Raw genomic sequence first — 12,136 nt, forward strand, 5'->3', positions numbered from 1 at the left:
TCCTGGCTGTCCTGCCTTCCAGATCCTGCCTGTTCGTTTTCATCCCGCCTCTCCTACCTTGCACCGTCACGCCTGCGGTGGATGGCAGGGAGGGTTAATGCAAGAGCCTCCTCTAGCACAAAGCTTGCTAATCATGTGTAATATGTGGTTGCTTTTTCAGGTGGATCAGTTCTTCCTCTTCTCTTGGTGCTCAGCACACCCTGAGCAAGCATATCCACACCAGGGAAGGAGTACAGGGAAGAGGGTAGGCACTGGGACTTCAGGATGCCACCAAATGCCTTTGAATCACATGTTCTGTAGAAAGGGAGATTCAAAGGTTGCTGGGGCATGATTCTTCTGAAGTCCCTCTTCCTCCACTACCATCTAGCTTGTGTGCCAGTGCTTTAGATCCCTTGGACAATAAAACATACTAGGTGACAGAAGGCATATTGGCATGTAAGTTGTTGTTGGCTTGTGGCTTTTTGAGTGTGGTGAAATCTAGCTTAAGAGTTATTTTTTTCCTTTAGACACTTTCAGTTAATGCTCATTGTTGCCTTTTAGATTAAAATTCTTCCACTTTTGTTTTAGGATGCAAGGAAAGCATGTAGTGACACAACTCTTGCTCAGGTATGTTCTTTATTCTGTGTTTAGGCTGTTACTTGATATATCGAAAAAAATAAAATTCCCTACAATATATTACTGTAACATGTTCCTGTTTAGTAACTGGAAGAATAAAGTGAAAGAAGCCTTTGGAAATGTACTGTGTATTTATAAAGTTACATAAAACAAAACAGCACCATGAAAAAACCCAAACAAACAAACCAGCAAAAAAATACAACCAGTCATAAAATCCCCCCACCATCATAGTGGGTCCTACCTCCAGTTTACCTTTTAAATAGTCTGTTTATTTTGTTTAATATGTTTAGAAAGACTTAAATAAATGTCTTTTATCTGTAGTTTGGAAACAAAAGTATTTTGCATTGCAAGTTCTGTCATGCTTTAAAAAGTAACAGTGCAGTAACAGTTCTACCATTGGTTTTATTTGAAAACTTTCAGATTTAATAATATGAAATAGCCTCAGTATTACATTGTATTATTGTAAAAACCTTCCTGAAGCTTTCAGGTAAAGCCATTGTGAAGTGTGTTTGTGTATCTTCTGTAAACCTTTTTTTCCTCAGTGCTGCTTGCAGCCTGATTCTGGGTTGTACACCAATATCCTTTTTTTTTTTTTTTTAATGTTGCATGCCAAGATAGATTATTTTCTATCAAAGTTCAAATGTGTATAGTTATCTTGTATATTAAAAATAGTCCTCAGTATCTCAGAGGTTTGTTTTATTTATTTTTAGATCACAACAAGTCTGGACTCTGTGGGTCGAATCCAAATGCGAACAAGGCGTACGCTTAGAGGTCACTTAGCCAAAATCTATGCTATGCACTGGGGATCTGACTCAAGGTTAGTAAAGCAATCCTTAAACCTCTAGTTTAAGGGTTGGAATTGTAGGCTTCAGAATTAGTATCAGGTGTTGGGAGTCATGTGGTATGGTCCTGGTGCCCTTGCAAGAGGATCAAAGACCACAGCTGCGGTGGGTTTTTTGTCTTCAGTTATAGTTTGCCTTTTTAAAACATTACACAGTGGTAAGAGAGAAGCCTTCATAGATTCATAGAATGGTTTGTGTTGGAAGGGACCTAGAAGATCATCTAGTTCCAACCCCCCTGCATGGGCAGGGACACCTCTCACTAGGTCGGGTTGCTCAAAGCCCCATCCAGCCTGGTCTTCAACACTTCCAGAGAGGGGGCTTCCACAACCTCCCTGGGCATCCTGTTCCAGTGCCTCACCACCCTAACAGTAAAGAATTTCTTCCTAATGTCCAACCTGAATCCTTGATTGAAAGGAGAGGTACTTTGCTTTTTCCTGCCACAGGCATTTTGCCTTCTCCTTCTTTTAGTTTTAACTAAGTTCTTTGAGTCTGTCTAACCAGAGGAGGATATGTGCTCAGGCATATTTTTGGGATGATGGATATTGTATTTTCCATGGTGTTGAATAATTATGTAACTTCTGTGATAACAAAGATATAACAACTTTTAAGAACAAATTCTGTTTCATTGAAAAAAATAACTTTGTACATAATGGGAAAAGTTCTGTAGCTTCTAGAAGGGAATTTTGTCGTGCTGCCTTTAGGGCAACTGATGGTCAGATGTTGCTAGAGCCTCGTGGTCTGTTCTCCCTCCTGTAGTCCAGAAAGGATCTAGAATCTGCTCTCAGAATAAGATTTATTTTCCCCTTTATTTCTTGTTTACATTGTGTAGCTGTATAGTTAAAATGTTAGTATATGAGAAATAAAAGCAGCTGTGGAGAGAGTTCATAAAAGGTGTTTTCAGGAAGTTCTTTAGTTCTGTCCATTGTTAATCATGTCTGTGGACATGGGGAATCTTTGGTCAGGTAATATATAGCTCTTTGCAGGTTTTTTCCAACAAATGTTGCCACCCCCACCCCCCATAAAAAAAAAAAAAGAAAAAAAAAAAGAGGGTAATAATGAAATTATGACATTTCTGAATCACTTGGTCATGTTGTGTGACTATTTTGAGATATTATTTGCTTGTTTTATATTAACATATTTTATTTTGTATTTATATTTAGGCTACTAGTCAGTGCTTCTCAAGATGGAAAATTAATTATTTGGGATAGTTATACAACAAATAAGGTAGAGTTACTTATAATCTCTGTCAACAATTCATGCATCATTTGTGTTTGAGGGGCTTTGTGTCTATTTTTTTCTGTGTTAGCAAGGCAAAAATTAAAAGAAGCTTTTTTTTCTAATTCCCACACAATCCTTTTTTTCCTTTCATGAGTAGCTGATTACTAGAAATATGTTGCAGGTTGTGTCTCTGAAGCAGTGGTTCTGGTTAGTATGTGATGTATTTTCTGTAGTTTGCTAGTGCAGTAGCTTGTAGCTGTTGCTCTCTGCCTGTGTGGTGTTGCTTCTGAAACTAATTTGGTTTTAAATTGTAGAAATAAATAACCTCAGAATTTACAAGGATGCTTTGCTTTTGAGGGCAGAGAAAGCTTGGGGGGGTTTCTGGGGTTTTGGTTGGTTTTTGTTTCAAAAAAAAGCTGTTAAATAAGAACAGCTTAGGTAGAGTGGTGATCTGCTGCTCTAAACTGTCTAGTCTTCATGGGTACATCCATCCCATTTTACAACCTGTAGTTCAGAGATATAGAAGTGGACAAAGAAATTAAATAGAATAAACAAATGTTAAATATTTAAGTTTAGAATAACTCTGCTATTAAATAATATTATGCTCAAGTTCTCTCTATCTACCCTGGAGACTGCTGGTATTTTTAACCCCAAGATATATATATAAATATGAATGTGGGTTGTAATATGTTCTAAAATCAAAATCACGCAATCTACTCCATGTGTTTAATCTGCTAAAGTTCCTTAACTGATATGAATGACCTCAGTGAAAAATGAAAGTGATTCATGAGCTCTGTCTTTCTGAAGATGCACGCCATTCCTCTGAGATCCTCCTGGGTGATGACTTGTGCCTACGCACCCTCTGGAAACTATGTTGCCTGTGGTGGGTTGGACAACATCTGCTCCATATACAACTTAAAGACCAGAGAGGGCAACGTGAGGGTGAGCCGGGAGCTGCCAGGACATACAGGTCAGCCATGTTCTTGCCTGGTTTGTATTGCACCACATGAAACTGTCTCGCTTTGGGGTGTATTGAGAACTGTGAAGAAGTGTTTTTGTTGTTTCCAGACTAGCTGTGGGTGATCTTTAGTCACTGCTCTTGCATTTAAACTTCAGTTACCACTCCTGGGTCTGAAACTAACATGACTGGTTTGTTGGTTTTTTGTGGTTCTTTTTTGTAGGATACTTATCCTGTTGTCGCTTTCTAGATGACAACCAAATTGTCACTAGCTCAGGAGACACCACTTGGTGAGTTTTTGTTCTCTGTTGGTCTTTATTTTCCCCTTTTTTTTCTTTTTTTTATTTTTTTTTTTTTCCCCTCCTTTCCAATGCCTTAATTTGTATTTTAAACTTAAACTCTCAAATAACCATGTACGTTTTGTTGATGTTGTCACTTCATCCGCAGTGCTTTGTGGGATATTGAAACTGGTCAACAGACCACCACATTCACTGGGCATACTGGCGATGTGATGAGTCTCTCTCTGAGTCCAGACATGAGGACTTTTGTTTCGGGTGCCTGTGATGCCTCCTCAAAGCTCTGGGACATACGAGATGGAATGTGCAGGCAGTCGTTCACAGGGCATGTGTCAGATATTAATGCAGTTTGTGTAAGTGATCATTTGTACTTCCACCTGGGAAGAAAGGGGGCAGGATAAAAGGAGTAGTTGCATGAATTCAACTTACAGTCTACTGGGTTACCTTGATTTAAAATAATTCGCTTGGTTAGGGCAGATACTGTTAAATTGTATGTAACAAAGAAGGTTGTCTAATAACTTAGGAACTGGTTTTTAACAGAATTTGTATTACTGTTATCTGTGATGCATTGAGGCATCCTTGAAATAGTTTTACCTTTGCTTTGGTACAGTATCTGAGACCTTTTTTTAAGAAGCAAAGAATCAAGGGGGGAACTTTTTGCACTGTGGCAGTGTGTTACAAACTGACAATTGTAGACAAATACAATATGCTGAATGGGAGCAAAGTAACCAAGCATCCTCATCTTGGAAGTTTTTTGTTGAATGAAAGTGCATTTGATATTATCTATTGAAAAGAGCAAAGGCAAAGTTAAAATCAGGACTAACATTGAATATTCATCCCTGGAATAGTATTGTAATATTTAAAAATTGGGTTATATTTCCTCTCTGTCATAGTAACACTATGTTCTGATCTACAAGATACAACCTCTGATAAATAGGGAATGAAATCTAAGTCTAAGCTGCATCTGGTTTTGATAAACATGAAAAATTACTAAGGCTGAGAAATACCAGAAGCATGACCAGTAGAGAAATGCAGTTCCTATACTTAGACCTGAATCCTCAGATGCGTTGAGCTCTTTTCATTCCCATTTCAATCAATTTGGCTGTTGTAAGAATGACTCTGCTGTGGAGTAGATTTTTTTTGGACATTGAATTGCTTACTTGCAATCTTCTATCTTGGCTGAGACAACCTGGCTGACCAGCCTAGGACAGAACACAGTGTTCCACTTCATCCAGGTCTTCCTGGCCCACAGCCAGGACACACACAACTGCTTTTTGCTCCATTTTGTAGGAGTTAGTTGCATCCCTGTTGACTCTTGTTCTGCTGCATGCAGGAGCTGTCTGGGTATAATTCCAGTCATTCAGATGTTACCAATCCTAATCTGAAAGTGTTCCATTGCACAGCTCTGTGTATGCATTTTTTTCCAACGTGCAGATTTTTTTTAAAAAGTAAATAATTCTGCCACTATCTGGTCGCCCTGGCAAAACAATCCTGTGATGTCTTTGAAATCATGCACAAACAATGTATTTTTCTAGTCTCAAACTCCTGTCTCTTAATTAAACCTTTCAGTTTTTCCCTAATGGACATGCATTTGCCACTGGATCTGATGATGCCACCTGCCGACTCTTTGACCTCCGAGCAGATCAGGAATTGATGATGTATTCCCATGACAATATCATCTGTGGGATCACTTCTGTAGCCTTCTCCAAAAGCGGCCGCCTCTTGCTAGCAGGGTATGATGACTTCAACTGCAACGTGTGGGATACTCTGAAAGGGGAGAGAGCAGGTGAGTACACAGAGCTGCAACGAGCTGAAGTTTTCCGTTTCCTTAGCAGAAGATGGATATTCAAAATCAGTGCAAAATGCAGAGCCAGTTCACTGCCAGTGCTGCTGCTGATGTTGCTGAATCTGCTTGCTTCCTTGTAACACTGTCTTCTTTTGGAATGGCACCTTTTTATTGCTTTTGGTTTTATCTTCCAGTTGTTTCATTGCATTGCAGTTTGCACCTGTGTGATGTGTGGGGTAACTGCTCCAGTCAGTGAGGTCCTCTGGTTGTGGGGTGCTGGCCATTCTTCACCTGTGTGCTGGAAGATACCAGCGCTTGCATCTAAGCATCAGCCTCCAAAATTATCTTACCTCTGCAAAAATTTATTTCACTGAATTGTATGAAATTAAGTAATGCAAAATTAGACGTTTGTGTTGGCTTTTGCACCCATCAGAGGAAGCAACTCAGACAGTAGTAAGTGGATACCTTTAGTGCTTGAGTTAGTCACATCTGTCAGGATAGACAGCATGCTTGTAGCACAGCTACAGCTTTCCCACTTCACACAGTGGTTTAAATGGTGGGGCCTGGTTCAGTTCTGAGCCTCGACTCTTCTGTTCAGGCTGAAAAATTGTCCTTTTCCTTAAGGGACATGGATGGGTTGGGTTTCACTAGGCCTGAATGTGGAACCTTGGGAGAGCCGACAAGTGCAAGAATGGGTGGAAGGAAAGCAAAAACAGAGCAGGAGGCAGGGTACAGTGCTGCTTTTTAATAGCCTGGCACAATACGTGAGGGATTTTTAATGTCTGGGATTTGGGAAACATGGGAAACTCAAGGTAGTTCCTACATCCAAGGCATTGTCAGAAAACATCACATTTGGTTTTGGAAGTACATGACACACTGAAATAGTGGACAGCATTGCTGAAAACAGGGAGAAGTAGAGAGCCTGACTGGGGATGAGGTGGTCTTTGGGGTAGGAAGAAGGAGAAGTCATAAGGGCAGAGAGAAAAATGGAGGCAGTGCTGGTCTTTTTAAAAACTTGTTGTTGAGTTTCTTCATGTGGCAGTTGTAATGTGTGTTGCTCTTCAGGGTAAAGACAAAGAGGATGATTAGATCTTGCATGATGCCTTTTTTTAGCAAATTTGAAGACTCTGGGAGAGCAGAGTAACAGCTGAAGTCCTTGGCATCCTCAGAATATGAATTTTAATTGCTTCTTTTTTTTCCAGGTGTCCTTGCTGGCCATGACAACCGTGTCAGCTGTTTAGGTGTTACTGATGACGGCATGGCTGTAGCTACAGGGTCTTGGGACAGTTTTCTCAGAATCTGGAATTAACTGGGAGCCAAACATGTACATTCTCCATTTGAGATCTGGAGAGATCAATGCTGCAGCCTATAGCTGTGAAATAACATTTCTACCTTGTATTTGCAGGTGAAGTTTTTCTATTCACTGATTATTACACAAAAAGGCTTTCTGTAAACTAGAAAAAAAAAATTCAAGTGAAGAAATAGGGGAGGGGGGAAGAAATCACTGACTTTTTAAAAGGGGCCAGCACACATAATCATGGTGACCGACAAACTAAGAGCCAGTCTTTTTGTTTTTGGTGGTTTGGTTAGATTGTCCTTGAAGGGTTTTTGCTTGTGCTCAGTCTGCTAATCATGTACTTTTTTTTGTACATAACAGAATATACACATTATAGCAGCCAATCGTAACATTTGTCTGTGTGTAAAAAAAAAAAAAAAATGTTGGCATTTTTTAAGGAACTACATTTATAGCTTTGCTTTTAACCTGAGATGTCACTTCTGAGTTTTGTAGTGGATGAACTAGATTGCTGTTTTAAATGTTTTTGTGAATTTACTGTAGATAAAGTGAAGCCAATGGTATGTATGTGTTTTTATAATGGAAGGCATTTGAATTTTTTTAAAGGCCCTGGAGACTCCCAGTTAATACCTACCGCCTTATTCACACACTTGACCTGCTTGCCTCTTTTTAATCATGGGGGTTCTTCCTTCAAGCCAGTGGTTCCTGGTTCATCCATTGGCAGTCATGGCCTCCAAACACCAAGCAGTTAATGCCAGGCAGACTTGCAACAACAGCAAAAATAATGAGAAAAAAAAAATATATATAAAAAATCCGGTTCCAGAAGTATTAGCTTCCTTACTGCAGCTTTTGGCATCAGCTGTCCCAGGCAGTCCTTGGGTATGGCAGCCAAGTGACCTGCCTTGCTGTCATTAAAGTGGCTGAGTGCTTTTCCTTTGGAGAAATCAGCTCTAACTAAATGGGGTGGATTGGGTCCATCACAAGCTCTAGCTGATTCGCACTAACCAACCCATTTGGCCTGAGGCACATGGAAGCAGTGAGCCTGCAGAGCTCGCTCCCTTCCCACCCTGCACTGAGACATTCAGGACCTTCCTTAAGTTCTTAAAGAAGGTTTAAATGTGCAGTTAGTCACCTGTAATCCCCCTCCAGACCAGGGGGCTGCCAAAGCTTGCCACAACCGGGAGTGCTTCTTGTCACTGACGTGCAGTGTGAATTACAAAAGAATTGTGTAACTTACGATTGACCAAATCACCTTCTGGACCTTCCAAACTTCATTCTACAAACTTAGTGACTTGCTGCTCCTCCTGTGGTCACAGAGGTCTGTGCCACGGTGGCTTCTTAGATGCTAATTGCTCTGCAGCTCTGACACTGTAAATAGCCATTTCCTCTCCTGTTCCTGATTTTATTCTGATTTTGATATCAATGGCTTATAAATGATAGGTTCTGATGAAGTACAGTTGAGCACAGATACAGGGAACTCCAGTGGCTGATCCTGTTTGAAACTAACTGGGAAGACTGCTTAACTTTTCTGTGCCTGGCAGCATGCCTGTGCTTGCAGTGGATGTTCTCTTGGGAATCTGAACATCTGTGGCATTTTTGGAAGGGGGAATGAAGTCTGTTGGCTTCTCTTAAGTGACTTATTTTAAAGATAACGTGAATTTTAAATCAGGTTGGATGTTAATCTGCCCTCATCTGAAGTTACAGGGGGTCTGGGTATCTCTGGATCAGGTAGTAAATATAAGTGCCCGGTATCTTGTATTATACCAAAACAGATTTATGGCTGAGAGGACTATTTGTCAAGTGTCTTGACATTTGTAATCCTAAATTTCAGTACTTCCATACTGTGCCTGTAAACTTGCCATGTCTCTAATGGTGAAGGTGCCAATAAATGTACCAGTCAATCACAGTAAATTCACTTTTAAATAAAGAAAAATGTGCATCTTGTGCTGGAGAAGTAAACATTTAATAACAGCAGACTGGTGTAGGACCAAAATCACACTATATTGTATGTCACAGGAATTCCTCAGCATTTTGCTTTATGGTCTCTCTGCATTAAGAAACTATTATGGAATTCTTGTTACTCTCTTAAGTGAGCAGCTCTTGGGATCTTGCAGACTTGGTTTATTTTTCAGTGGTGCACTTGATTATTGTTTTTTAACTCACAGCTGCCTTGAGTGAATCATTCTGGAAATTTGTTACTAAGGAATTTTAAGAAAATATTCTTTTTCTAAACAATTTTTTTCCATAGAAGTGTGTTTTGAAGCAGTTTCCTAGCCAACACCGTTGCAAAGATAGGTGCCATTTTTATGTTCTGGTGTTAAAACTCGTTTCTACTTGTGTGACTCCAGAAACAATTTTACAAATGTATATAACTTTTCTTAACAGTTCAGGTAGATGGTGAATGGTAGCGGCTTCTCCTGCAGGTGTTACTGCAAATCATGTCACTGTCATCATTTGATGGGCGATTGTCTGTTGGATTCAGCTGCTTTTAAAATAAATAATGAGTGCCAAGTGCTTGCTAATGAGGTTTCCAGATTATCTGGTGGGTTTTGCCACTGGGTTATAGCCAGGGTTGGTAGTGCTGCAGGTCCTTTTGCGTCAGGGCATGAGGAGACCTGGAAGAAGCCCGAGCACAACTGAGGAAACAGTATCTGATGCTTCTTAGGGACTTGTAGAAAGCTTGTGATAGATACTGCCAAGGTGATGTTTGCTGTTTAAACTGTTTTGAATATAGTTTTGCATTTTCTTCTTTTTTAGAGCCTACAGATTTAATGTATCATGTTATCATATGAGGCCAAATAATGCCCTTACACAGGGTGTGGTTTTTCCCTCTTAAATGGAGATCCATGGTATTTCAAGATTGATTGCCTTACTAAAATGGGTGTAGTTTTAATGGTAAAAGCTCAGACTGCTAATATGAGGGAGGGACTACACTGACCCTTCAGAGGTTTCACTTAGCAGATTTTAGTCCCAATTTTGAATCTCAAAGAAAACAGTACGTGCCTGCAGTTCAGTGCAGGCTCAAGTTGGCAGCCTGTGTGATCTCTTAACAGTGCAGCGTGGCAGCTGCATCACCCTCCCTCCGTCCCTGGACAGCAGATTTGCAGCACTAGTGGCTACATCTTAACCTGTCTGGAAAAGTTTGTTGCCAAACTTACCTGCTTTATGTAACAAGGTTTATTTTTGTCAGGTACAGGTTTTTGTCAGCATTCTCTGATTTTGATTTAACTTTGCATAGAGGATACTAATAGGGTGAGTGCCCAACTTGGGCTTGTTCCCATGTGGACTCAGATGTCTGCTTATTGGTAGAGAGATTGGTTGTGATTCTGGAAACCACAAAAAGCTTCTAGGTGGCACCTTGCTGATGTACACTTGCTTCCCCTGCTAACGTGGGCCCGTTTCCATCAGTCTCCAGACCTTTTTTTTTCCCAAATATCACTATCCTCTGCCTTGCCAAATTGCAGTTCTGTTGCAGAATCTGGCAGAACAGATAGTTCAATGTATTGACAACACTGTCATACACCATTTGAAATGGAACATGGATTAAATAGGCTTTTCCCCCTGCCTAAGGCTGTAACAGCTGGTCCTAGTGTGCTTACTGTAATGCATGGGTTGGAAATAGTTAACTCTTTAATTCATTCAGTTAGTGTAACCGCTTGTCCCACGATGAAGTTCATATTTCTTTTAAGGTGGAATGAAAACATTGTGAAAACATTCCAAGAGTGCTTAGTCTTTCCTCTTTGAGGACACTGTCACCTCCACTAGGTTTTAGTGCTGTGCTTTAAGATGTTGGTGAGAGTATTGGCTAATTCAACTAGTTGGTATAAATGGTTGTGTAGCAGAATGACTGATTTTTGAGATAGCATTTCCTGTAAAAGTAATTAAGCATGGGTTGATGGTGCACTTTGTATACAGTAATCTGGCGTGCATGCTGGTAAAACTACTTCCTACACTTCAGAGGCACCACAAGCCTTTTTATCCAATTGCTGGTTATGTAAAATACATGCAGAATGTTAATGCAGTGTTGTTATGGTAAATGTGTGAACAGTGTTACTAATTGATATAACTGATAAGAGATTACATGTGCCTGACATTCTTATACCACACAGTATGTTTAGGTTTTAACTAATATGGACTTCGGTGGAATAGTCTTAGATATTTCAAGCCTTTGTTTTACTTACACAATGGTGCTCTATTTGTGTTGGGTTTTTTTTTCCTCCTTTTTTAAAATAAAAGCATCTGAACACTCGTAGTACATATTACATCCAAAGGAGTCCAAAATAAAATGCTTCTAAACATGCTTGATTTTAATTTGCCTTTAGTTTCCAGCACTTCTCATCAGCTAGGTTCCTTTTTTTAATTTTTTTTTTTTTACTTGTTGCTGACTACTTTGGAAAACTTCAGTAATGTTACCAATTATGAAGTGATTCTGCACTGCCTTTGGATTGTGTATGTATTCAGAAACAGTCTTAAAGCTTTTATTTAAGCTATTAAAAAAAAAAAACCAGGGACTTGTGCCATTTGTTCTTTAACAGTGCTGTTGTAAAAAGACTTCCCTGTGAAAAAAAAAATCACTTGCTATGAACTCTGTTTATAGCTTTTTTTTTTTTTCCACGATGGATCTTTTTCTTTGTATTTGTACAGTGGCTCAGTGAAAGATGTTGCCATGAGTTGATATTGTAACCAATAAACAAGTGCTTTTAACCAGACTGTGTCACTTGTGGGTGTTTTATGAGAGCTGTATGAAAGAGCAACCCCTGTCCTCAGGATGAGGAGTGGGGAGGGACCAGCCATACCTACCAGGAGTAATTCTTGCACCTGTAGTACAGCTGCCAAATAACTTAATAGAGCAAAGGGGTAGTATGTTTTTTTAATAAATAACTGTAGAACACATGCATGTAAAGTTTTATCTTCATACAATGTCCATAAAAATGCTCCAGAAAAAGAGCATTAATACACATCTGTTACCTCACACACAAGAAGGCTGGGCTGTTCCTCATGGTGGTATTTCACAGGTTCCCTTAAAACCCTGCAAACTGCTACTGAAAGGTCCAGGAGAGTGGGGCTTGTGCCAGCAGTCAGAACATACACCAAAAGACATTGTGGTGACAACAGTGCTTTGGCTTC

At 39.8% G+C, this 12,136-nt stretch overlaps 1 protein-coding gene across 2 annotated transcripts in view; it reads left to right on the forward strand.

The window, feature by feature from the left end:
- Window positions 1-11,718, forward strand: part of GNB4 (G protein subunit beta 4) — a 32,132-nt gene extending 20,414 nt beyond the window's left edge. For both annotated transcript variants that reach the window (XM_051626726.1, XM_051626727.1), the window contains exons 3-10: window positions 568-606; window positions 1,326-1,432; window positions 2,618-2,681; window positions 3,483-3,645; window positions 3,857-3,923; window positions 4,081-4,282; window positions 5,499-5,715; window positions 6,918-11,718. In XM_051626726.1, coding sequence (XP_051482686.1) covers window positions 568-606; window positions 1,326-1,432; window positions 2,618-2,681; window positions 3,483-3,645; window positions 3,857-3,923; window positions 4,081-4,282; window positions 5,499-5,715; window positions 6,918-7,024 — 966 coding nt within the window. In that variant the 3' untranslated portion in view covers window positions 7,025-11,718. The remainder of the gene's footprint in view (window positions 1-567; window positions 607-1,325; window positions 1,433-2,617; window positions 2,682-3,482; window positions 3,646-3,856; window positions 3,924-4,080; window positions 4,283-5,498; window positions 5,716-6,917) is intronic.
- The last annotated feature ends 418 nt before the right edge of the window (window positions 11,719-12,136 follow it).

Source organism: Apus apus, chromosome 8 (genome assembly GCF_020740795.1).
Source record: "Apus apus isolate bApuApu2 chromosome 8, bApuApu2.pri.cur, whole genome shotgun sequence".
Lineage (NCBI taxonomy): Eukaryota > Metazoa > Chordata > Aves > Apodiformes > Apodidae > Apus > Apus apus.